This window comes from Neoarius graeffei, chromosome 9, assembly GCF_027579695.1.
Source record: "Neoarius graeffei isolate fNeoGra1 chromosome 9, fNeoGra1.pri, whole genome shotgun sequence".
NCBI classification, from domain to species: Eukaryota; Metazoa; Chordata; class Actinopteri; order Siluriformes; family Ariidae; genus Neoarius; species Neoarius graeffei.
Window position 1 is genome coordinate 74,607,379 of NC_083577.1, and position 27,795 is coordinate 74,635,173.

General features: G+C 41.9%; 1 protein-coding gene across 8 annotated transcripts in view; it reads left to right on the forward strand.

Annotated features, from left to right (window-relative positions):
* The window catches only part of adarb1b (adenosine deaminase RNA specific B1b), a 520,712-nt gene that overhangs the window by 475,536 nt on the left and 17,381 nt on the right, over positions 1-27,795 (forward strand). For all 8 annotated transcript variants that reach the window (XM_060930270.1, XM_060930273.1, XM_060930271.1 and 5 more), the window contains 2 exons: positions 1,700-1,868; positions 17,117-17,298. In XM_060930270.1, the coding sequence (XP_060786253.1) occupies positions 1,700-1,868; positions 17,117-17,298 (351 nt within the window). The remainder of the gene's footprint in view (positions 1-1,699; positions 1,869-17,116; positions 17,299-27,795) is intronic.

Consider the following 27,795-nt stretch of genomic DNA (forward strand, 5'->3'; position numbering starts at 1 on the left):
TGCGGGTTTCCAAGGTTGGACTGCTGCTTCTGTTAAACGACCTAAATTGCCGAATGCATGCGTCAAAGCACACACTGAGTTTTATTAAAGACCTTATACCATTTCACTTGCCCTTACCCATTCGGATCTGGAAGACGCTTTACAAAAAAGGTGAGAGCGTTCTAACATGCATTTCAGTCTGCTCGCGGCCAATCTAATCCAAGGGGCCTTTTCAACAAGTAATCTGTCGTGCAAGTTGGGCAGAAGCACGCGTCAGGCAGGCAACATGTAGGCCTACAAGTCAGTAACCTATTCAACTAACTTTCATCCGAACTTTAAGTTTTCTACGGGGTCGAGCCACCGTACCAACTCACTCGGGGAACAGGCTCATATCGGCCAAATAGGGAGACGTCTTGGAGAGAAACGTGAGAATGCAAGATGACAGTATGTAGCAACTGCAGGTCACTTATTTTTCAGCATAAGAAAAAACCCTTTGGTTTGACACTTCGCACCCTAATTATGTTGCTTCAACGTCGCGCCCTCCATGCAATTTCAGATTGACAGACATCGCGAAGCGCAAAGGGTGGAGGCTGCATGGGTGAGGGTGATAGCAAGTGACCATAACTTTGCAGAGTAATTAAATCACAGTGCTGCGCACAGACAATGGTGTGGTTTCTTGATTATTTTGTAAAGCATGCGCTTAACTAGTCATTAACAGGAAAAGGTGTGTGATTTATCCTTTATCCACCCCGACTGTGCCATGCGAAGATGCATTCTGCGTCTTCAAAATTCCCCGAAGTCGGCACCGTGCTATCTGTAATCTAACTCTAAACAAACTGTAAGTTATACTGGTTAAAAGTAGGCCTATCTGAGAATGATTTTTTCCCCGTTTTGAGGTAGATTTTGGGGAAGGTGTTTGTGAAGAAGGAATTAATCGCCTGTTCCAAATAGCCGCCTAGTCTCTAATACGCGCCGGGTCTCTTACGTGATTGAGACAAATAATCGCCCGGGCTATTATTTGGTATTTTACGGTATTCTAAATATTCTGAGAAACAAATCAAAATTGTGAAGTCAGTATTGTGACTCAAACCAGAGTGTATCGTTACACCCCAACTAGTCAGCTATGTAGCTACCAACATGATTTCTTGAAATGGTTTACTATGAATGTTGCAACTGCAGATCAATTTTCAGTGAAATATTTACCCTGATGTGGGTGTGTCCTCTCTGTTACCCATAAACCCCACCACCACCACCCCCGCCACAAACAAGACACGGTTGTGTTTGATCTCTTTCATCTCCCTTTGGCTGGCTGACAGTTGTCTAAAATGATTTATTCAGCTGCTTCTTTAGAAATTAATTATCAAAGCCCAATAATTGAATCCATTTAAGCTTATGATGTTTTTGTCTTTGATCAGTGTTCTTTAATTAGAATTTCATTCAACTGTCTCCGTTTTGAAAACAAATTGGAACAGTCTGTTTAATTAGCCAGCTTTGTCCCTGTGTATGATTAATTCTGCTCTGTGAGCATCATATGTGAATCATTGTATGTTCCCGCAGCTGTGATGCGCAGTGGCTCTGATGAGCACTATCAGGAGTGCTTACTAAAAAGAAATAGCAGAAACGTTTTTCAGGCCTGCAAGTTAACAAACTGGGCGTTGATGATTTGGTCTGTTGTTTGGGGTTCTTTGCTAACTGCTGTCCCATTTTTTTCTGATCTCAGATCAGGGAGACAGACACCCAAACAGGAAAGCTCGGGGTCAGCTGAGAACTAAGATCGAGTCAGGCGAGGGCACCATCCCAGTGCGCTCCAGCAACACCATCCAGACATGGGACGGAGTTTTGCAGGGGGAGAGACTCCTCACCATGTCCTGCAGTGACAAGATTGCCAGGTAACACACAAAGCTGCAGCAGCGAGATTGTTTCAGGGTGTGGGTTGGAATGTTTAAAAGTGGCTTTTGACCTATTATTATTATATAAATTCAAATATACATTCAGATAGAACCAGGATTCACACCAGTGCCATGCAATAGATCTTTCTTTCGTTGTGTTTTGCATTTTTCTGGCCCTGAAATTGCTTCCTCCACACTGAATGATGTTTGTGGAACTGACTTTTGTATTTGTATTTTGCAAATGTGTATTTGCATGCTTTATTTTGAAATTGCATGTCTAGTTTTGATCATATAGTGAAATAATTAGGTGTGCAAAATCCATATTTTGGCAGTCTAAGGCATTTCAAAGTCAATGCATCAGCTACAAAATTTACTAGAGCTGCGGCTACAATTATCGACACCTTAACGATCTTTTGGCCGTTGCAAAAGTAGAAAAGGCTTTCAATACGTAAATTGTGCATGAATAATTACTCAAACTTCCACTGGAAAAAAAAAAAAAGAGTTGATTCCCGATTACTTAGCGTATCAGATCATGTGACACCGTTCCACAATTATCAACACCTTTGTCCACAGTCATCGACACCGTTCCACAATTATCGACACCTTTGTCCACAGTTATCAACACCGTTCCACGGTTATCGACATCCAGATGATTATTTATTTTTAAGAAAATCGGTATGTGGTATTAAGTTAACAAAACATAGTTTTTATTTGAAATTTGTTTTACCTAGACTTATATTTCGTACAAAATAGCTTTTCTAAAAATATCTGGATGTGGGCGTTTACGTAAATGAGGAAGTAATTCTAATGTTAGTAAACAAATGAACTGATAATGTTTAACCTGTGTCAGAAAATCTTTTTGTTCCACTTTCTACCCGCTTTCTAAGTATTTTCATAGATCACATTTTGTTCATCATTCATTGTTGTTTGTATTAATTTCTAGTTTTGTCGTTTACCAATAAATATCAACAGGGAATTGACATTATAACCACATGAGCATCCAGGTCAAAGGTTGCATGTCATTCCTCGAACCAAAATATAAAATGTATACTGATATTGTAATATGTGGTAGATATTTACAACAAACTGCAAAAAAATATTTTCTGAATGGAATAGAAAAATCTGAATATTTCAAGCATGTAATTTTTTCTATGCTCGGAATTTAATTCTGCTCTAATTCTATTTATTGTAGTCGGATTCCAAATACGCTATAAACATTGCATTCTGTTATGAATCAGAAAAAAAATTTATTATAAATCACAGCACTTTTATTTTTTTAAAGTACTTCATCTACTTCAACAATGTGACACAAAGATCGATCCATAACAGTTGTAAACGTCACTTAATCCCACAGGGTGTCGATAATGGTGGACACCGGTGAAAGCGATCACTATTATCGACACCTCATGTGACTCTCAAACACGCGTTTAGATACAAAATAGCGGCTGTCAAATGAAAGAGTAAGAAACAAAGTAGGTTTCAACAAGGAGATCACGAAATATCAGTGAATTTGATCAGTGAAAACACATCCATTATCTTTCCACCATGCTTACCTGCGATGATAACGTCCGGGTTTTCCGAAAAATTGCTGATCGTGCTAAAAAAATTCCATCTCAGGTAACGAGCTGTGTCATCAGACGACAAGATCAAAGGGCGAGGCGGGTCTTCAGGTTGATTAATTAACCGATGATAACTGTTGGAACTGAAACTCAACCTTTGTAAAATTGTTTATTGGTAAATCTGAAAAGGTGTCAGTAATTATGGAGTGTCGATAATTGTAGCTGCCGCTCTAGTACAAAAAATTAAAAATAGAATATTTCACTATAAATGTAGTTTTAACCAGGTTATGCAAATTTTCATAATGAAATGCAAATTTGCATTAACTTTATGCTGCTCTAAAACCTGATATACAGCCTTTAAAATTCAGTGTTAAAATTCACATTTTGAAAATTTACAAAATCCATCTCCAGCTGAAAGAGATCTGCTCAACTTTAGATCTTTCCCCAAAAACCAAACCCACGGGGCTTACAGAGTTTACAGAGAAGTGGGGTGTAATGAACAGGACTCAGGAAAATCCATGTGCGGGAGATTTATCTCCAAAATACAGGGCAGAATCCAAAATTGGAGTCGAAACTGGGGAAGTGGTCAGATACACCTGACAAAGGGCAAATCCAAAAAAAAAAAGTAGATCAACAAGAAAAGGGGCATACTTAGTAATCATAGAATACAAAGCTCAATGCTTGTGTGAATGTAAGTTGGAAAGACTTCGCGCTGACTGTACATTTGGCCTGGCTTTTTAAAGGCTGTAAACAGGAAGTGATTAAGAAAGAGTGAGTATGAGGGTGGTGAAATGAAAACATCTATCTATCTATCTATCTATCTATCTATCTATCTATCTATCTATCTATCTATCTATCTATCTATCTATCTATCTATGTCTGTCTGTTTAATTTTGCATTGTTTCATGTAAATCGGTGTCACAAAGTGTTAAAGGTTTAAGGTAGCGCTCGAGGGGCCATTGAGAACAATGGACTTACTCGTTAGAGATGTCCACAAACACTGGCGACCGGTGGTTTTCTCCGGCTACACAGACGTAAAAAAAATTAAAAGACTTAAAAAAAATTAAAACTTGCCTTTCAATGTTCAAACGATTTATATCATTTCTGCTGCCCATAATTTGCTGCAAATCCAATTATTTCACCATGAAATTGTCTTCGATTGCTGGAAGCAACGCCATATTTGTTGCTCGATTCTTGCACTCTGATTGGCTGAGCCAGACCATGTGACCACGCCATAGCGTATGTAGTCATGCTACAGAGCCAGGCAGCGTACTACAGAGGGTAACTGAGAAAGCCAAGCACACAAACATCTGGAGGGAAATTTCATACATATTTTGCATCTATTTTACAGAGAAATGGTCAGTAATTTATACCTGAAAATGCACCAGAAGGCATATCAATTTCAAAATTTTCTGGGGGGGGAGTGTCCCCAGACCCCCCTAGCCTTTGGCTTCGCCGTCACAAATTCCAGAGCCGTCTACTACTTTTTTTTTTCACCAGCTACTTCAGATTTTCTGGAGAACGTACTGTTCTGTTTTTTCTAGTTTAAAGGTGTCATATCCCTTTTCCACAAGTTGACGCAGTTCCCTGAGGTCTGAATGAAATGTCTGTGACATGCTTTGGTCAAAATACCACAAGGATAAAGCACCACCGCTCCTTTCTCACCCTCTCTAAACAGCCCTGTTCATAGCGGCCGATGTGAGTGCCTGTTCCTTTAAATGATAACGAGTTACTACTCACCCCACCCCCGTATACCGCCAGCCAATCAGGTGTGAATATTCTTCATACCGGAATATTCATTTAGAAAGGCAGTTCTTGAGCCATGAATTCTTCATGTGTAACTACGTGACAAAAACAGTGTACCATATGCATCCGCCGCCATGTTGGATGATCTACAAATCCAAAATGCTGTCTTGTGTGAACAATAACTGTGATGCATCGTATTTAATAAAATGAGATAAATAGAATTTTGATCATAAAAAATTTGCCTTCAGTTCCCCTTTAATGCAAAAAAAAAAATTACAACATGCTTTATCGCTGCTAGAAATAGTCGTTTATTTTTATAGCGCTTTTAACAATAGACATTGTCGCAAAACAGCTTTACAGAATTTTAATGACTTTAAACATGAGCTAATTTTATCCCTAATCTATCCCCAATGAGCAAGCCTGTGGCGACGGTGGTGAGGAAAAACTCCCTCAGACGACATGAGGAAGAAACCTCGAGAGGAACCAGACTCAAAAGGGAACCCATCCTCATCTGGGTGATAACAGACAACATGATTATAACATTTTTAACAGGTTTAACATGAAGTCAGTTTCGTTGATGTTGTAACTCTTCATTGATGGAAACTTGAGTGCAAAACTGTTCATGACAACTGCAGTCCTAAAGTTAGCAAGTCAACTGTAGTCCTCAGCCATAAAAGCATTTCTGTACAGTAAGAGTCCAGAGCGTCTTCCAAGTGCGACTTTCGACTGTCCGTATGGGGGCCGTCCTCCATAGGAGCGACGTGATGAGACTCCAGCCAGACGTAGGGCATCAGGATGGATCAGTTAGGTCTGAGGAGCAGAAGAGGTCAGCATCTCGATCTCAGGACTGACATGTAACTCAGGGGGACAGAAGACAAATAGTCTTCATCTTATTAAGCTTTATTCAGTCTTAAATGCTTCCCAAGAGAACAGTCGCTCTTGGATTACCACACTGTAAGATCTGAATTTCGACCGTGGTCAAATGTTAACACCTGCACTATGTTTGGGGACAGGATTGTTGGTGCGAGTGTGTAGTTTTCTTCAGTGGCAGAGTTACTGTCGGTCTCACTGCTGACACCTGTGTGTGTGGAGATAAGAAGGCATCAGAGGCAGGTGTGTGTGTGTGTGTGTAGCACAGGCCCTGTCACCGAAGATGAGCGAGCCCCTCATTCCTAGTTATCTGTTTCCCTTCACTATTATTTAGACTATTAAGCTGACTGTCATCAAGGAAAGAACAGGCACAGATAATGATTGCCCTTCTTCCACAACGGAAGCGTGAGGAGCAGTTATGCAAGCGGCGCCCGAGAGAAGATGGCCGTTAGTAGTTGAAGAATGGCAACCTATCAGGGTGTGGCATTTCATCACTTGTATTGCACCATTCCTCAAGGTGCCATCATCCCCTGTTGGACAGGGTTATTTATCACCATAAGTAGAATACGTTGTGTATCCAGACCTCCCACGCTTTATGATGCACGCGTTCCTCTGTCGCACTACATCATCTGCTTAAAAGCAAAACAGCAGAATGTGTGTCCTGTGTATCAATGTCTCTCCAGGATTGGAGATTTTTTTTATATTACGTATTTTATATTAACTATTTTATATAATCACAACTGTTTGGGGGGCGGCACGGTGGTGTAGTGGTTAGCGCTGTCGCCTCACAGCAAGAAGGCCCTGGGTTCGAGCCCCGTGGCCGGCGAGGGCCTTTCTGTGTGGAGTTTGCATGTTCTCCCCGTGTCCGCATGGGTTTGCTCCGGGTGCTCCGGTTTCCCCCACAGTCCAAAGACATGCAGGTTAGGTTAACTGGTGACTAAATTGACCGTAGGTGTGAATGTGAGTGTGAATGGTTGTCTGTGTCTATGTGTCAGCCCTGTGATGACCTGGCGACTTGTCCAGGGTGTACCCCGCCTTTCGCCCATAGTCAGCTGGGATAGGCTCCAGCTTGCCTGCGACCCTGTAGAACAGGATAAAGCGGCTACAGATAATGAGATGAGATGAGACAACTGTTTGGATTCTCAAGTCTGATTGGTCAGAAGGTGTTGATTAATTTTCTACAGTAGTTTTATAAGGTTTATGTTAATGAGCTCGTTCTAATGCAGTGTCATTGCCTTAGTAATAGTTTACACAGTGGCTTGTTTAGCAAATACAAGACATAAGTGCTTTTTTTTTTTAAGTATATAATTGTTCATCCAGTGGAGTTTTCTGTGAGGAAACGTTTGTTTAGCGTTCATTGCAAGGAGTCTCTAGTGTCAGCACTTTGTAACAAAGGTTTAGGTTTTTTGGATCCAAGAAAGTGTTCAGAATAAAGGACTATGAGTTTTATAGTTTCATAACATGACAAGTCATAATTAATTCCTCTCGTTAACCTCTTACAAGAGAGAGAAAAACAGAAGCTGGTTAGGGAATGACTGTTTAGAGCTGCTATAACATACACCGAACAGCCATAACATTATGACCACTGACAGGTGAAGTCAATAACATTTGATTATTATACATACAGGACACTTTTTCCATGGAATATAAACACGTATTCTATTCCCTTCTAGTGGGTTTATTGATAGCATGCAATATTGTTATCATATCGGTTATCCTGCATGTATTACGCCACTCTCCCCAATGGAGAATAAGTGTGCAATATTGTTATAATATTGCACGTTGTGAAGACAACACGATGTCACACGTCAGAGCTCATTCGAAGATCCAATGACACAACTTTTCTGCTGCGCATGCGCACAATCATTTCTTTGTCCGCCGGGAAAGAGAGAAGACGAGGCTAATCCAGTGCTACTGCTAGGATTAGCTATGCTATAATTAAGGACTAAATAAATAAACTGAAACTGAAGACGCGCTGAACACTTCATTAGATATTCTTACAAGAGAAAAACATACCAACGGACATTGAAAAACTGGAAAAGGGACACATCAGAGATATAAAACTTGCACACTAGCCAGTAAACAAACATGGCCGCCAGATTTGCTTCTTTAAAAGCGGAAGATTTTGAGAGAAATGGCTGCCAGGTCGCTCTGTTATGTGTAGTTGTCAATGTTGATTTTAAAAGTAGCAAAGTAAATTACACAGGGAAAATAATAATAATATTCGGCTTGACTGCGCTAGCATTGGTCTGCGCTAAGACTGCACCAGCTAGAAGGTACGGTACCTGCACTGCCACGCTAACAGCACCGAGTCGCAAGTAAGCTAGCGTTGGCCTTTGAGAATGCTCATATGAAGAGTGTGTGTATGTATAATCAGGGGCAGATCTAGAAAAATATTTATGGGGTGGCAAGAGGGGGGCAGGAATTTTTGTGGGGTGGCAACGTATTACAGACGTGTATATATACCGAATTTAATCACAGTTATCACAGTTTGATGACAAATAGTATGTACACACTACAAAGGGGCACGGGCTGCCACTTACAAACTCATACAGACAAACTTAATCTCATGCTTTTATTGTTCACGAAGAACACACATTCTCAGATGAGGTCTATACCGTTTCTGGACAGTTTTATACTGTATATGGAAAAGAACAGACACTAAAAAACAACAATAACAACAACACTGCTTCAAGTTGAGCATGATTTAAACCATTTACACCAGTGTCACATTTTATAGTTTTTTTTCCTCACGCTTTGTAAAGGCTCACCAGTGAGCATAACATGAACTTGTCATGCCTACAACAGCTGAATGCGGCGATTTCCATGTTGCTCAGCAAAACGCTTCACAAATTTATCAAGATCTAATGCTTTTGTGCGCTTTGATTCAATGCTCAGTACAGCCAAACTTGATAGTCTCTTTTCTGTCATGGTCGACCGCAAATAAGTCTTTATGACTTTATGTAGGATTCAAAGTAACTTTACAATGTTTTCCTTGACAGACGTTGAATCAATATTAACTTTTGTGGCCGACTTTACACAAAACTAATGTCAGACCTAGCTAACGTTACATGTATAGTTAGCTAAATAACGTTCTCCAACCTGATTTTTATCCTCTCAAAATGAGCATCGCAACTATGCTAGCACTGTTCATTCATTGTAATTTAATTTCTTGATAGATAGTTAATCAGCTTTTACCTCTTTCCTCCCGTGTCTCCTTTCCTTGCGACTCCTGGCTCCCTCACTTCGCGCCTCTCAATTTTCCAAAACAACCAATCTCTGGCGTTATCTCGTGCTGCATTCGCCGCAGTCGGACATTGGAAATTCGCGCACGTAAATGTCAAATTGGCCGTAATTTTTCTTTGAATTCGTCGCTGCCAACTGGGGTGGCAGCAGGGGTGGCAAGGCTTTCTTTTAGGGTGGCATTTGCCACCCTATGCCACCCCGGTAGATCCGCCCATGTGTATAATAATATTGTCTGGCTTTTTTTGTGGTCTATCAGATATATTCATCTTCGACTTGTTCAATATCATGCTAGCTGAATGGAATATATCTGATATACCACACAAAGCCAGCCAATATTATTTAATTATCTCATTACAATGGTACCTGTCAAAGGGTGGGATATATTAGGCAGCAAGAGAACAGTCAGATCTTGAAGTCGATGTGTTGGAAACAGGAAAACTGGGCAAGTGTAAGGATCTGAGTGACTTTAACAAGGGCCAAATTGTGATGGCTAGGTGACTGGGTCTGAGCATCTCCAAAATGGCACATCTTGTGAGGTGTTCCCGGTATGTAGTGGTTAGTACCGACCAAAAGTGGTCCAAGGAAGGGAAGGACAACCGGTGAACTGGCGACAGGGTCATGGGTGTCGAAGGCTCATTGATTCACACGGGGCACGAAGGCTAGCCCATATGGTCCAATCCCACAGAAGAGCTACTGAAGCACAAACTGCTGAAAAAGTTAAAACAGAAAGGTGTCAGCATTAACTTTTTCAGCAGTTTGTGCTATAGTAGTTCTTTTGTGCCATTTTAGAGATGCTCAGACCCAGTCACCTAGCCATCACAATTTGGCCCTTGTTAAAGTCACTCAGATCATTACACTTGCCCAGTTTTCCTGCTTCCAGCAGATCAACTTCAAGAACTGACTGTTCTCTTGCTGCCTAATATATCCCGCCCCTTGACAGGTGCCACTGTAATGAGATCATCAATGTTATTCACTACTTCACCTGTCAGTGGTCATAATGTTATGGCTGATAAGGACTCTCACCCCACACACACACACACACACACACACAGTGTGAGGTATCGCTCAGTACCTAGTGTCTATTCATACCAAGCAGTTTGTTTACATTGCTGTCCTGGTTTTTCGACTCGCTTTTGTATTTTGTATTTTTACCCTTTCTCTGTGCCTCGCCTGACTCTTGCCTGTTTCTGACAGTTTTTCCCTGACAAATTTGGACAAGAAGCAACTAGTTTCTTAGACTTTCCACAACATTAACTCCTTGGCTGCCACCCATAATTAATTGTAATGTGCCGGGCATATAGGACAAAAATAGGTCAAAATTGAGATATTTTGATAATCTTTTCTCTAACTTGTTCAGAACTTTACATTTTTAATATTAACTTTCGTAATCAAAAACAACTTCAAAAACATCCAAGACAATGGGTCTTGTCAATGAGAACCTGTCCATAAACATGAATCACTAGTACTTGAAAACACAATGTACACCAAGGGTCCATGTATTCCAAGTAACCGGGTACCATTTTTATGATGGTCTTTGGTATGACCCGACCGTGAATAGAACTCGCGAGAGGCGGACACACTAACCACTAGGCCAGCGGTTCCCAAAGTGTGGTGCGCGCACCCCCGGGGGTGCACGAGCTGCCACTAGGGGGTGCGCAAGATAAAAAATGTAATGGCGATTTTTAACTCTTCTACGCCGTAACGGTTCTGCAGTAGTTTGTGGCTTCATTCATTCATTCATTTGCGATGCTCAACTGGTTGAAATCGGCGAAACTAAATGCGCCACCACAAATCAGGGATGAAGGAGGAGAAACCCCAACAGATAGGGAGGAATCCACCCACCGTCTGTCTGTCTGTCTCTCTCTCGCTGCAGACTGAGCCGCCAGCACTGCACTTCACAATCAGATGGATCCTCTTCTTAATCTGTTCCTGATATGCTCCTTAATTGTTGTATCTCTTTAAAATACATATGTTCATAATTATCATTGCTATTTTTACTGTTATTATATGTTAACTTTTTTGCAAATTAAATTCATTCTCAATTCATTTTCATAACCTTGTAATGACAGGGTTGTGTTGCTAGTGTTTTGAACACGAATGAAAATCATATCTTTTCCCCATATCTGGCTGGTAGACTACATGCCTCGATGTGATCTCCCTTTGTAATGAATTTGCTCATTTACCATGTTGCAACGTTTTAAAACTGTTACATTTCAATCAAATTCTATCTAATTCAAATACGAGAGCGCATAATATGTTAATGTGATTCGATGTTCTCATTCGAGCAGGACGTGCTGCCTTTGTAAGAAAGCTTTGGTGTTTTTTTTTTTTCACTTTTGTGGTTTCCTGCAGGTGTGGCAAACGATGTTTGTTATCATTTTAGCACGATCAAAGATGCTGCCTTTATAAGAAAGCGTGTGTTTTTTGAAACTGGGGAACTGGGGGTGCGTCAACCTGGTTGGAGTATAGAAGGGGGTGCGCGGCCAAAAAAGTTTGGGAACCGCTGCACTAGGCCAACTCACGGTAATGTGCCACTGTGAAGTAAAAGTAATGTGCCATGTAAGGCAGTGGCGTGCACAGACATTTTGTGGGGCAAGTGCTCTGGGGGGAAAAAAGGGCACTTTTTTGCGCATGTGGAACACCTTATTATAAAAGTCTGAGATTTAACCCTCCTCTTGTGTTCGGGTCGCCACTGACCCGTTTTAGTTTTTAAAGGTGTAAAACAACCACTTAATGTTAATTTATTACATCAAGACTTTTTGACTTTGTCAGGAATCTCTAGTTGAACAAAATAGAAAAAGAAATTTTTGTTTTCCTAAATCTGAAAATGGTCTAGCAAAAAGTATAATACTTATGTGCAGTTGTTTCTGTATGCGACGGGCTACTTCACAACAAAATAATTACAGCTTGGGCTTGGAGGGCAACCAATACATTTTCACTCGATTCATGTGTTACCTGGCTGGTGGGGCAGGGGAAGAGCTGACTGACTGCCCGATGTGTTGTCTGCGCTACGACAAGGCCGTGGCTTCCAGGACGCTATGCTGCTGCAACCTCACATTGAATGCACTGCACGCTTGTTCACGTGTCAGAGCAAGAGAGACAGAGGTCCGGTGTGTGTGCGGAGGGGGCACACATCGGGACATTATTTTCACACACGCTTTTAATGCCGCGGCTTTTCTAAAAGATCATGTCGACATTGGCCTCAGTAAACTGTAAAAAAAAAAAAAATTCAAAAGGGCACTTTTTTGGGCAGAGGGGCAGGTGCTTGAGCACCACCTCGTGTCTATCTGTGCACGCCACTGATGTAAGGTACAGTACATAAAAGGAGGTGTTTATGATGAGTAGCGTATGTCATAAGGCACGATTTCATGACGTACGTGACTCGTCCAAGGACATTGAAGGGGTTAACTGTAACTATGAAAACGGATAAAACATATGACGTCATCCTTTAATAAATATAAAAAAATTGCTATGGTATAAGAAGAATAAACATTCTGAGATGTGCTATTATTGGAAAATAATCAACTTTGTGGTGGCAAACATTTTTTTTCTTTTTTTTTTCCTTAAATAAACTTTGCTTTCACATTCCTGCAACAATTTTAGCTGCACGAACGTTAACACAAGCATACAGAGTTTTGAACCACATACCCAGCTAACGTTCTTAGGTTAGTAGAACCTTACTTCCAAATCATCTAGTTTGCCTGGTTTTCTGAATGTTCTTATTGTTTTTTTAACATGACCTTATTCACATGTGGTGGCTGAGACATTTTGCTAACACAGCCATAATGTTGGTTTTTGTCTAACTGGGGAACCCCTTTGAGAATTACAGCAGAGGATTTGGCAATCTTTATTTTTGCAAATTTAAAGGGATCCTCCAGTGGATTTATTCTCAAACTTATTTCAAGTAAAAGTAGTCGCAGATTTCAAAAATCAAACCTTCATTTTCGGAGACCAAATTGTGTTCAAGAAAAATAAATTTTCTGTAAAATGTCAGATGAGCTTCCTGCGGTAGTGACGTATGCGATGACGTCAGGTAGTGGTCGCTTGGAGCAACTTGGCTGTTTATATTCTCTGTTTACATCATACTTTTGCTACTTTTACAAGTATTTTACCAAATTTGTCAGTTTTTAAATAAGTATGCTTCGTTGTGTAGCGTGCCACAATGATGCTAAAAAGAAAGCATAAGCTGGAACTAGACTGCATTTCCACAGGGAAAATGCAAAGTGTGCTGATCAGCTGTGGCAAAAAGTGTGTGTGGCTGCGCATTCTAAAATCTCAGTTTTAAGTGGCTCAGCATTCAGCGTGATATGATACTTTGCGCTCTAAAATCTTTTTTTTTTTTACATGATCTACAGCTGGTGCTGGGTAGATTAACAAAGAGAGCGTGTGACATGGTTTAAAACCGAGATTTTAGAGCACACAGCCCAGTGTTGTGGTTGAGTCACTAAACCTCGAGTCTGAGTCCAGTCTCAAGCTCCCAGTGTTCAAGTCCAAGTCATTAAAGAAAATTTCAAGTTGAGTCCACTACTGATCCGAGAACAAGACTCCAACCGCACCATTTGATGGTGGCTGTTTCAGCGCCGTTAACATTAGTTTGTTCCTGAACATGACGTATGAACAGGTGAATGTGCTTCTCTTTATCAGGGAGTGTGAAGTATTCTGTCAGAGATGGTTGGGAGACGGATGGAAGTGCAGAAGGTGTGTTTATTAATACAAGTGAAGACGGTAAACAATCCAGAACGGCAGGCAAAATTGTAAAACGGTGAAACAGGCAATAGGTTGAGCGAGGCACAAACAGGCTATCGTAGTTAAGTTAAAAAGTTAAAGTCCTTCCTGCGCCGTGTGGCTCATCGGGCGGCGCCGATCTCCGTTTCCCTCGGCCTCTCACATAGCTAGGGTTACAGTGGGGGGCTAGTCCTCTGGTAACCACGAGAGTTTAACTCCCCACTCGCATCTGTATTGCAGCGTGCCGTGCCAGATGGTAGTAGGTACCATTTTTATAATGGTCTTTGGTATGACCCGACTGTGAATAGAACTCACGATCTCCCAATTGAGAGGCGGACACGCTACCACTAGGCCACTAGCTCGTCAGGCTATCGTAAACTCGGCAGAATCAAAGACGAGAAACAGGAAATCAGGGATCAGGAAACCAAACAAGGAAATAAGGCTCGGTAATGTATCAGCAACGCAACTCAATACTTCGCAAAGTAAGTGTGTTTTCACAGTTTTTATATCGGTGTGCTGATTGAGCCTTAATCCTGTGCAGGTTCGAGTCGTTTACGGCGCATGTGAGAGTCCGCTTGGTGTGCGCGCTGTCCGGAGCCTGCCCAAGAGTTCATCTGATGCACACGCCAGGGTGCGCAGGTGTGACACTCTTGCCCGAAATTAGTACAAAAATTAATGTAGATATAAATATCTTCTGCAAAATTATTATGGCATGTTACAAAAAATAAAGAAAAAATCCAAGTCTTTGTCTCCAATTTACGCGTCCGAATGCAGTTAACGCACGAGTCCAAGTCATCAGTGCTCAAGTCCAAGTCACGAGTCCTTAAAATTAGGGCACGAGTTGGACTCAAGTCCGAGTCCTGGACTCGACCACTACAAGCCTGGCACAGCCACACACACTACACTATACACACACACGCGCTTAATGTAGATCATGTAAAAACGATTTTGCAGCGTGAGGTCTCATGTCTGATCCAGTTTGTGTCGGTGACACTTTGCCACAGCTGATCAAGCACACTTTGCATTTTCTCTGTGGAAATACAGTCTAGTTCCAGCTTGTGCTTTCGTTTGAGCAGAACTTTTTTCGTTTCCGTTTCCGGTTGAGAGTACGTCGTGCGCGTTCTGGCTGCCGCTTCTCACCAGAGCTTTTTTTTTTCCTTTTTCTTTTTATTTATTTATTTTCTGTGTGTTTGTGTAGTTTGAGGTTTGTTTGAGTGTTTTGTCCGGCGGTTGTGGTGTAGCTCCGGACCCAGTTTTGGGCGTCGGTTCCCTCCAGGCCTTGGTTCGCTGTGGGTGATGCCTGCGCTCCCAGTTATGGACTGCAGTGAGCCTGTTGCTCATTTTACATCATGGTTGTCCAGCGCTCTGTCCTTTAGTGCTTGGTGTGATGTTCCGAGCGGTGTTGCTCGGTGGTGTCACGACGGCTGTGCAGGCGGTTTGGAACACACCAGCGCTCTGCGTGGCGGTGCTTCTGTGCTCGCTTTGTGGATCCATGGTGTGGTGTTCGAGCGATGTTGCTGGCGGCGTCACGGCGGCGGTGCTGGAGATGTGGGACTTGTTTTCATGCACCTTTTGGTGGGACTGTGGCTGCTACACCACGGGAATTACATCCTGACCCCTACTTGGTGGACTTTTTACTTTTTATTAATTTATTTATTTTTTCCCTTGTCTATAATTGTAAAGCGTCCTTGGGTTTCTTGAAAGGCGCTATATAAATCTAACTTATTATTATTATTATTATTATTATTATTATTAACTGTGGTATTTATATGCTACACAATGACGCATACTTATTTAAAAACTGATAAATTTGGTAAATTACTTGTAAAACTAGCAAAACTACGATGTAAACAGCCGAGTTGCTCCAAGCGACCACTACCTGACATCATCGCATACGTCACCAGCGCAGGAAGCCCATCTGACATTTTACAGAAAATTCATTTTTCTCAAACACTATTTGGTCTCCGAAAATGAAAGTTTGATATTTGAAATCTGCCACTACTTTTACTTAAAATAAGTTTGAGAATAAATCCGCTGGAGGATCCCTTGAACAGTGTAACCTGGTTCAAGCTTGATTAAGTCATATTGTGTTTCCTGCTAGCTGTACTGGCTGCGCTCTAATCATTCACAATCTTTACAGATTCTGACAGGATCTTAAACGTACATAGGCTAGTTTACTCCAAGAGAAAGGAAAGGTCAAGTTTAGTTAACAGAGGATGATCTGAAAGGCTGTGCACCATGGCTCTTCATCCTTCTCAAGCTTGGTCTGTGGAAGTCTTCCACCCACATGTCTCACTGAATTATTAATATCTCTGCTTGCTTTTTAGTTCCCTAGCAGGGTTAGATCTCAAGTGCATCTGTAATTATTTTTACTTGCCTTTTGATGAAAAGGTCTGCCTTATAGTGAAGAAACAGCATAAATATGGTTATTAGCCAAGCCTTCCAGTTCTCGGTTAATGAAATCGCAATATTAACAATAGCTCGAGTTAAAGCTGAGAGTCGGTCTGGCGTTAGAAGCGGCTGATTGGCCGTACTGAACAAAAAAGCGCCAATCACTTGAGTGTGTTGCCGACGTGGCGGTGCAGCAGGTGTTGTTTGGGGGAGTCGAGCCCGTCTTGATTAGCCCCTTTGATTGTGTGCTGCAGAAGGATGGACCCCGCTGGGGTAGTCTTGGGACGTGAAAGCTCAAAGTAATGGGGAACGGAAGAACGGCACTAATGAACCCGTTCATTTCATACCCCGTGTGTGTAAAAAAAAAAAAAAAATCAAGCCCCAGGCTGCTGCTGCTGGAGAGTTTTCTCCCATATATATATTTTTCTTCTTCATCTTTCTTCAGGCCTTCTTCTAATTTCACAAAATGAAGACCCCACTGATGCTGTTTTTTTCAAAATATCTCATATGATGTTTCCATAATTACGTCGTGTTCTTGACCGGTTTATTTCACTTGCGTAGTAATTTTCATACAGCTCTTAATAGAACGAGGAGGAAACAGGAGTGTGTTTGATCAAACGCTCCAGGCAAAATGAAATATCTTTTAATAGACCTGTAGTCATGAAATATTTATTCTGTCATTTTCAGTGGTGTGTGTGTGTGTTGGTACAGGTGGAACGTGGTGGGGATCCAGGGCTCGCTGATGAGCTACTTCACTGAGCCCATCTACTTCTCGAGCATCATCCTGGGCAGCCTGTACCACGCTGATCATCTCTCCCGGGCCATGTACCAGCGCATCGCAGACATCGAACACCTGCCCCAGCAATTCACCCTCAACCGGCCTCTGCTCAGCGGTGAACACACCCCTCCACCTCACCTCTGCTTCCTCTCACATCCTGTCACGCACGACACATCCATGTAGGGCTGGCCAGTTTTGTTTGTTTTGATAGCAATCAGGAAAGTTTGAAAAAAGTAGGCAGTAATCGTCATTTAAACTCGTTTTTGTGCAATATCTCGTTTGTAAAACAGTTTTCAAAATGGCGGCACTGACACCTGGCTGACACTTGACATTTCGAAGTCTCGCACAAGTCTCGTGAAGATCGCGCAGATAAGCGACGCCTGCCGTGGACCAAACGAACTAAATTCAATATGGCTAAAAACCAGGGCTTTGAACCAGAATTTTTTTCCTATTGGTTCGTTCCGAACAGAAACGGAATTTTAACGTTTCCGGTTTTGAGTTCCACCATTAAATAGACGTTCCCGAACCGGTTAGAACAAAAAAATTTCGTTCCCGGAACGGTTAATTACGTTCCCTGTCAGCTGTTTAACAAATGGCTATAAAATGATGTCTCTGTCTCATCCAGCTTAAGCCAAATGTAGGCTAATTCTATTACAACCTTCATTAAATAAGACAAGAAATAATTCAAAACAATTATTATTTCAAATGTTGGCGATTTGGATTCTCAGTATGTCTTCCCATCTACACAAACAGAAAAAGTGCCAAAAATGAAAGATAATTCGTTTAGTGCGTTACCAAAGGCTAGTCAGGCCCTATACAGGGCTTTCCACAAGCGCCGGCTGCCGGCCATACAGCCGACTACACAATTAAGTCCAGCCGGCTACTTTAATGACTATTATTTTTATAGCCCACAGGCTCTAAATATTAATTTTCGATTTTAATAAAATTAAATGTTTATCTAACGGACTGACAATAATGTCAAACTGAACCGCACTCATTTAAGTTGTGATTCGCGCTGTTTGTACCGATAATAACCACAAATTCCCCGCCGACTTCGTTGATCCGCGGCCCCGACATGCGGTGTGCACACGCACTCGGCGGAGGCAGTAGTGTGCGTGTGCACACCGCATGTCGGGGCCGCGGATCAACGAAGTCGGCGGGGAATTTGTGGTTATTATCGGTACAAACAGCGCGAATCACAACTTAAATGAGTGCGGTTCAGTTTGACATTATTGTCAGTCCGTTAGATAAACATTTAATTTAAACTCGGCGGAGTTTATTTTGTGTTTAACACCCCCCCCCCCCCCCCCCCCCCCCCCCCCCCCCCGGCTGGCTACTTGTTTGTCATGGCTGGCTAATATGAGCCTTAGTGGAAAGCCCTGTATGCATTGATAGGCTAACAGAGGTTAACGTCATTTAATGTTCGCGAGCCTCTCATTAACGTGGACAAATATATTGATATCGTGTTTGAAATTGACGTTTTTGAATAACGATAGACTGCAATATTTACCTCTTATTTAAGATGTGGAGGCGTGATAGTAGTCCACCCTCCCGCTCTCTCCATTCAGTCAGTGAACGTCACACAGGAAGTGAACCCCAGCGGGTCATAGAAACTTGCGCAGGAGAAGAATGACTTTTTTATTTGTAGGCTACGGAAACTTTGAGGAACGAAATAAAAACCGGTATTAACCGGTTACCATTATTTTTAATAAGCGTTTCTGTTCCGGAGCATAAAAAATAATAAAGTTTCTGGTTTCGTTTCTGTTCCATGTGAAATAGAAAAAGTTCCCGGTTTTCGTTTTCGTTCCTTGAACCGGTTCAAAGCCCTGCTAAAAACCGAATAGGCCGATAAGTATAATATTTAATTGCAATTAGTTGCCAATACGAGTCACGATATAAGGTTACTAAAACCGAAAACCTAATTGAATAACACGGTAATTAAGAAATAAAGCAAGTTTAAAAATGACTTCAGTTCTCCTTTAAGTCACGGCGCATCGTCAAAAACGTTAATGCCACAAAAGTGCACTATTTAAAAACGACCTGACTTTTTACTCTTTTAGTTCGTATCTGTTATCATGTTGTATTTAGTTCGGCAGAAAGGTTGTTGTTCCGATTCCTGTAGCTGTATCTGTACCAGAATGCAATGAGTTCCGAGTTCCTCTAAATCTAACCTGCACATCTGGAGGGGAGAAACATGACCCTAAATTACTAACATGCACCATTTCAGACTTTTTAACTTCCCCAAATGACCAGAAGCAGTAAGCATTTTCATTCAGAAATGTGGTACATTATGGAAGTAAGATGTTTTATAATTTCCATTTCCGTTGCTTTTCAAAAGGTAAAGGAGGTAAAGTTTATCAGAATAAACGAACGTGGTCACATGATTGGTTTAAATCACATTACAGTGTTAAATACCTGATGCTTAGCTCAATTATGAATCTTTCTATTTCTGAAACACGTCCTTTATTGTCGGCGTGTGGACAATGTGTGTATTATTATTCGGCTTGACAGCGCGCCGCTGTGCTGATGACCCTCTGTACGTTTGTACGGGAGAACAGCATGTTTTTGTTTGGCCTTTAAAGACATTTAAAAGTGTTTACATAAAACTAGTGTCGATTCAAGAATAAATGACATATTTACGCAGTATACTGTTAATTTTGTGCGGAGTTGTGATGAGCTTTTCCTTTAAGCATTTTTTTAACATCATGTAATGCAATACACCAAATTCACGGGCGCTGCCATCTTGGGGTTTTTTAGTGATATTTGGCACCGTGGGCGGCACGGTGGTGTAGTGGTTAGCGCTGTCGCCTCACAGCAAGAAGGTCCGGGCTCGAGCCCCGTGGCCGGCGAGGGCCTTTCTGTGCGGAGTTTGCATGTTCTCCCCGTGTCCACGTGGGTTTCCTCCGGGTGCTCCGGTTTCCCCCACAGTCCAAAGACATGCAGGTTAGGTTAACTGGTGACTCTAAATTGAGCGTAGGTGTGAATGTGAGTGTGAATGGTTGTCTGTGTCTATGTGTCAGCCCTGTGATGAACTGGCGACTTGTCCAGTGTGTACCCCGCCTTTCACCCGTAGTCAGCTGGGATAGGCTCCAGCTTGCCTGCGACCCTGTAGAACAGGATAAAGCGGCTACAGATAATGAGATAAGATGAGATTCGGCACCAGTGTGTGTGTTTTGTTGTTGTTTCCAGCTCACTCAGTGTTGGGTCAATCAGCTTGAAACTCATGATTCCCACCTAGTGGTTGAATCTCTCATGTTGACTTGTTATGTCGTGGTCATGTCCATCCGTCCGTCCCGGGAAGGGTACTCACCTTCTGAAATCAACTCTTCTCACAATTTTTGGAGGAATTTCACGAAAATTGGCGGGATTCTTAGTTATATGTCGGTAATACGCATATTGTAATTTCGTTAAATTGGGTCACATTTTACCAGAGTTACAGCCCTTGATTAACAAAATTATAATTTGACAATTTCATGAGTGTGTTTTCCTTCTGAAATCAACTCCTCTCACAATTGTTGGAGGAATTTCACCAAATTTGGCAAAAGGCCTTGTTATATGTCGGTAATGCACATATTGTTATTTTGTTCAATTCAGTCACATTTTACCAGAGTTACAGTCCTTGATTAACAACCTTGTACTTTCACAATTTCATGAAGGTGTGACATCAACTCCTCACAATTTTTGAACGAATTTCTCGAAGCTTGGCAAAAGGCCTTGTTATATGACGGTAATACGCATATTGCGATTTAATTTCGTTTGTGAAAAATTTCCCAGAGTTTTGACCCTTGATTAAATAACTTTGACAATTTCATGAGGGTGTACGTTCTTCTGAAATCAACTCCTCTCACAGTTTGTGGAGGAATTTCACCAAACTTGTCAAAAAGCTTTGTTATATGACGGTTATATGCAGATTGAAATTTCGTTTAATTTGGGCAAATTTTCCCAGAGTTATGCCCTTGATTATTAACAAACTTGTACTTTGGCAATTTCATCAAGGTGTGCTTGCTTTCTGAAATCAACTCCCCTCACAATTTTTATCCCCCGCTGGCCGAAAGGTCTGAAGGGGGATTATGTCGTGGCGATGTCCATCCGTCCATCTGTCCCGGGAAGGGTACTCACTTTCTGAAATCAACTCCTCTCACAATTTTTGGAGGAATTTCATGAAACTTAGCAGGATTCTTTGTTATATGTCGATAATACGCATATTGCAATTTCATTAAATTCAGTTGCATTTTACCAGAGTTATGGCAGAGTTGCCAGCAGGGGATATTGTGCTCTCAGAGCACTCTTGTTTTTCCAATAAAATCGGCTGAACACTTTGCTGTGTAGTGCCCATGAAAGATCGGATCACTGAAGAAAATTGTTTCCTTCCTAAAAAAGTCAATGATTTTCCTAATTTTTTTCATGGATAAAAAATGAGAAAGTGCATAAATATAAATACTGTTTTGAAGAGAATTAACAAAAGTTTGACCCTCTTATATACAGCGCATTCGAGCACCACCGTCATTAGTCACGCTCGGCGTCCACAGTTTAAAGTGAACATACCCACTAAATTCTGGCTTTTATGTTTAAACCCAAAGGATGGACCAGTTTCACTGATGTATTACTTTTAAGCCTTCGAGGTGCAGAATTGTGATCTACAAGAAGAAGGCTTTATCTGTAATTCTTACCCTGATACTCCAAATAGTAAATCTTTATTTTTGGCTTTTTGGTCTATTCATTTCTGATTGAGGTTTTTTCTTCTCATGAATGGAAAATTAAACCAGTGGAAAATGGTTGCTGGTTTGTTACCGGGGCAACTGACAGAACTGGAAATTTTATAATGCACTGGATTTTCAAACGTTCATAACTTTGGTTTTTTTTGTTGTTTTTTTGTTTTTTTCGGGGGGGGGGGGGGGGGGGGTTAAAGACATATTTACAAAATTAAACAGGTTCTCAATTCAGATCTTCGCGCTCTTTAATTTGATACATTACACAACACTATGCCGAATACTTTAAAAAATGGCACGTCATTGCTAATATTATACTCTCAAAACAATTTTATCGTGATGTAATTTATCACATTAACCATTGTTTAACCATCATATCGCTGACCCCGAGATTCCAAGATAACTTCTATACGTTCAAACCTTATCATTTTGTATATACATTTTGCACTTATACAATAACATGATTGTTATAAAAAAAAAAAACTCCACCCTGAAATACAGTCAATCACATTAAACATTATTGATATATTTTAGGGCGGCACGGTGGTGTAGTGGTTAGCGCTGTCGCCTCACAGCAAGAAGGTCCGGGTTCGAGCCCCGGGGCCGGCGAGGGCCTTTCTGTGCGGAGTTTGCATGTTCTCCCCGTGTCCGCGTGGGTTTCCTCCGGGTGCTCCGGTTTCCCCCACAGTCCAAAGACATGCAGGTTAGGTTAACTGGTGACTCTAAATTGACCGTAGGTGTGAATGTGAGTGTGAATGGTTGTCTGTGTCTATGTGTCAGCCCTGTGATGACCTGGCGACTTGTCCAGGGTGTACCCCGCCTTTCGCCCGTAGTCAGCTGGGATAGGCTCCAGCTTCCCTGCGACCCTGTAGAAGGATAAAAGCGGCTAGAGATAATGAGATGAGATGAGATGATATATTTTAATGTGCTTAGCATTTCTGGTGCTTTTTTTTTTTGCACTTGAAGTTAGTGCTCTTCTGCTGCACGGATGCCCAGAGAGACACTGCGAGCAGCTACAGTGGTTTTAATAGGAAAAAAAATTCACCCATCTCAAACCCAAGTGCTAATGTTCAGGTATTGCTGTGGTTTAGAAAAACAAAAAGCTTCTTTTCTCAGTTTTCTCAGCAACGTTCAATATCATATTGTGGAGATGGCAAACAATGGACTCAAAGTCCCAGAATGCAGTGCAGTCACGCTGAGTTACAGCAGAGGCTCGGCTCAGGTACTCGGTGAGCTATAGACCCCTTTGCATGTTTGTAAACCAACCGACCATTGCCAGGATGCGCATGCAGCCTGGACCCAGAAACAATGGCGCTGCCCATAGACCGGCATTATGAGCTGTCAGATTATGCCAAACAATTGTCAAGATCGAGAATGCTACATAAATAAGTTAACTCTAACAAGTGGACATCGCCTACCGGATCCGTATTTAATTAAAGAGTGGACGGACGATGTTAGTAAGTTCCCTGGTATACAAGGGCCAGATATATACTCGTACCTTATTGACAAGACTTCAGTGTACACGCACGAAAAACTTCGTGCCTACAAGTCTTTAGACGCATATGATTATGTTATGTGCGGGCATGTACAACTTGATTAACAATGGGACATTCATATTCATTTTGTTTTAATCAAATTATGCCAGTGATGTGATGGCAATGTGGCTTTAGCTACAACAGCAAATACCAACACTAAACAGCAATTTGCAGGAGGTAATGGCATGAAAGGAATGATAGTGTAAAGAGTGCAGCTAAGAGAAATCAGAGCTGCGTAAAAAGCGAGAGGCAGAGAGCAGAAATGAAACTGAACAGGGCGGGAGCTAGGTTAGAGCAGTCAACGTAAGTTGGCATTTAGAGTGAGGGCACACAATTTTACCTTTCCATCCTTGCTTTAAAATTGTGATTTTCGGCATACACAAATAATGATGGCACAAAATCTGGACTGCTTGAGTCAAGCGAGACCTCTCCTACAAACAAAACTGCATGCTAAGCTAAGTTAACATGCTAACAATATTCATTACATTGTGTAACTATGACCAGCTAATCAGACAAACGTTACCAAAGTATTTTGCTACATCAATAAACGAAGACTAGAAAGAATAAAAAAGAAAGATTTAATAAATAGCCTGATCTTACCTGTGATGAAGTGGGCGCTGCAAACCCGCGCATTTTTGATGGTGCTTTCATCCCAGTCTACACGTTTGATGGCTTGTAGCCATAGACGTTGGCGATTTTTTTGGAATGGGTGAGATCCTGCTGGAATTCTGAACATTTTAACCCCATCACTGCTACGATTCTGACACCCGACAACACAACAACTAGGCATTTCTGAGTCTTTTTTGGGTCCAGGCTGCGCGCGCAATTTCCGCTTACGTATGAATGACGTTTACTGCGAAGGGGTCTATAAGAGGACGAGTACCAATGCGTCATTGGCATTATCATCATGAAAGCTGAAGCTCTGGAAGCTGATCTGTTGGAGTCGAGTGTACAGGTTAAGGAGGTGAGAGAGCTGGACTGAATAAAGGACTAAAGCACTGCTGCATCACAACGTCATCTAAAAAAAGGCAACTCGGAATTTCCTTACAAAATAAATCTTGGACACCGCTGAAAACATGTTAATTATAAAGATTAATATGGAAGTCTTTCCGGGCGGATTGTTTCCCTTTAATGAAACTCTTGAGATTTCAGATCACCCTTCAGAGCTGCTGTAGTGCACGCTGAAAACTATAGATTAATCCTGCTTCCTTTTTTCTCTGGCTCTCTCTCTCTCTCCCCATCTGTCTCTCCATCTCTCTCTCTCCCCCTCTATCTCTCCATCTCTCTCTCCCCCATCTCTTCGTCCCTCTCCCTCCATCTCTGTGTCTCTCTCTCCTCATCTCTCCCCATCTCTCTCTCTCCCCCTCTATCTCTCCCCATCTCTTTGTGTCTCTCTCTCCATCTCTCTTTCCCCATCTCTCTCACCCTTGATCTCTCCATGTCTCTCTATCTCTCCCCATCTCTTTGTGTCTCTCTCTCCATCTCTCTTTCCCCATCTCTCTCACCCTTGATCTCTCCATGTCTCTCTATCTCTCCCCATCTCTTTGTGTCTCTCTCTCCATCTCTCTTTCCCCATCTCTCTCACCCTTGATCTCTCCATGTCTCTCCACCTCTCTCGCTCTCCGTCTCTCTCACCCTCGATTTCTCTATCTCTCTCTCCCTCTCTCTCCATCTCTCTCACCCTCAATCTCTTTCTCTTCCCCCTCCCCTTCTCTCTCTCTCCCCATCTCTCTCCCCTCTATCTCTCCAGCACTTTCACCCTCTCTCTCTCTCTCTCTCTCTCTCTCTCCATCTCTCTTCCCCTCTATCGATCTCTCTCTCGGTCATCTATCTCTCCATTGCTCTCTGTCATCTCTCTCTTTCTCTCTTTCTCTCTCTCTCTCTCTCCTTATATTAACAGTTAGAGTAAGAAATTTAATCTCTCCTCGGCTGTGTGCAAACACCGTGTCTCCTCTGTTTAAAGACAGTAGTATATGAGAATGTCAGGCTCCTACAAAGTGATATTTGTTCGAGATCTTTAGATCATATCACCTTCGTCATATTATTCTACATGTCTTATTCTCCGCGCTGTTACAGTGTGTTACATCAGTTTCCCAATGGGATGAAAAGTCGAGTGACTTCAGCGTGTCTAGATGAAGCCTTTAAAAAGGTTTGTGTCGTAACAGTGTCACAGCAGAAACGCACGCCAGGCTGTCAGCTTCCTGCAACGAGATCCTTTTTTGATTTTCAAAGAGATGTAAGATGGCTTTGAACTAAAGCTTAGTTCATACTTAAGTCCAATCTCATACGCTGTCCATCAGGAAACGGTTGAGCTGATGACCTATAATTAAATAGACCGCGGAGATCTTTTCGAGATGGTGCCTGTTCTCGAACTGTGAGTAATCTTATCCGTCTATCTCGTACAGTATCACTATTATAACCCGACATGTTTCATGACCTGCTGTAGGTTAATTACTGCACACATCCATGCTGGTGGAACCGCCAAATTATTAAATAAGAAGATTGTGCTGTGCTCCTGGGCTCCATCTAATTCCTCAGTACTTTTCTCATTATCTTTCATTGTACTCTCTCTTTTTTAAATGGAAATCCCAATTTTTGGGGATCTGATGCATGCAATCGTTTCTACATTAGAGAGTGTTTACTATCCCCTCTTACCATAACATGAGTTTCTCAGCTTGTCACATGTACTGGCCTTCAGGCTTCACTTTTTCTGACATTATTATTTGCAGGGAGATATGAGACACTGAGGGGAGACATGGGACATTATGTTGGGAGACTTGGGACAAAAATAAAATACCCAGGCCTACATGTTTAATTTTTATTTATTATCGGAATATGTAACATATGAGCTGGATGAACACACAAAGCTGTTACAGCATACATGTCAACCTTTGGTCAATCGAACCTGTATAACCAACCTCCAAAATCCGTATTTCCCTTATAAAATCCTTATAAGATGCAAATTAAAATAATTTACCTAAAATTTGAATGATAATTAACAATGATATATCCAAGTTAATAGGGCGGCACGGTGGTGTAGTGGTTAGCGCTGTCGCCTCACAGCAAGAAGGTCCGGGTTCAAGCCCCGTGGCCGGCGAGGGCCTTTCTGTGCGGAGTTTGCATGTTCTCCTCGTGTCCGCGTGGGTTTCCTCCGGGTGCTCCGGTTTCCCCCACAGTCCAAAGACATGCAGGTTAGGTTAACTGGTGACTCTAAATTGACCGTAGGTGTGAATGTGAGTGTGAATGGTTGTCTGTGTCTATGTGTCAGCCCTGTGATGACCTGGCGACTTGTCCAGGGTGTACCCCGCCTTTCACCCGTAGTCAGCTGGGATAGGCTCCAGCTTGCCTGCGACCCTGTAGAACAGGATAAAGTGGCTACAGATAATGAGATGAGATGAGATATCCAAGTTACTTTTTATTCAATATTAATAACAATAAACCTTCAGAATGAATACAAAGCTCCAATGTTTGACAAAAACACAAAGTGTCACTCTAATGTTCTGAATTGTACTCCATGACAGCTTTTTTTAGCACTCTGCACCAATACCTCACTAGGCTGCATGTCACAGCAAGTGTCTGTGTTGATCTTGCCGGAGTGCCCATTCAGAATCTTTTCAGTCGCTAGTGAAAGTCGCTCAGGTGGAAATACGCTTTTCAAACAAAATGTTACTTCCCGGTTGGCGGGATTCTCGCAGTGCGGTGTGCGCATGATCAAAAGTGGAACGAAGTCTCGCTACCACAAGATAACGTGCAATTTCATATGACTCTTTACTGGCTGGCTGCGCTTTCTGTGGTGTACAGTACGTTTGTAAATATTATGTGCTCTTTTATCATTGTGGGAATTGATTATAGCTCTAAATAAATATTGAAGTTTTTTTAAAGAATCCGTATAACTTTATTTGTACGCCCGTATACTACGTTTATTGAATCAAATCCGTATAAAATACGGACATTCCATATAGGTTGACATGTATGGTACAGTGATAGAAAAATATCAGTTTACCCAAAAGCTGACGAGACAAAACGGTTCCATTCTCAAGAAGGAATGAAATAAACTTAATCCTCATGCGGGGATACGCCCACATCTCATCTCATCTCATTATCTCTAGCCGCTTTATCCTTCTACAGGGTCGCAGGCAAGCTGGAGCCTATCCCAGCTGACTACGGGCGAAAGGCGGGGTACACCCTGGACAAGTCGCCAGGTCATCACAGGGCTGACACATAGACACAGACAACCATTCACACTCACATTCACACCTACGGTCAATTTAGAGTCACCAGTTAACCTAACCTGCATGTCTTTGGACTGTGGGGGAAACCGGAGCACCCGGAGGAAACCCACGCGGACACGGGGAGAACATGCAAACT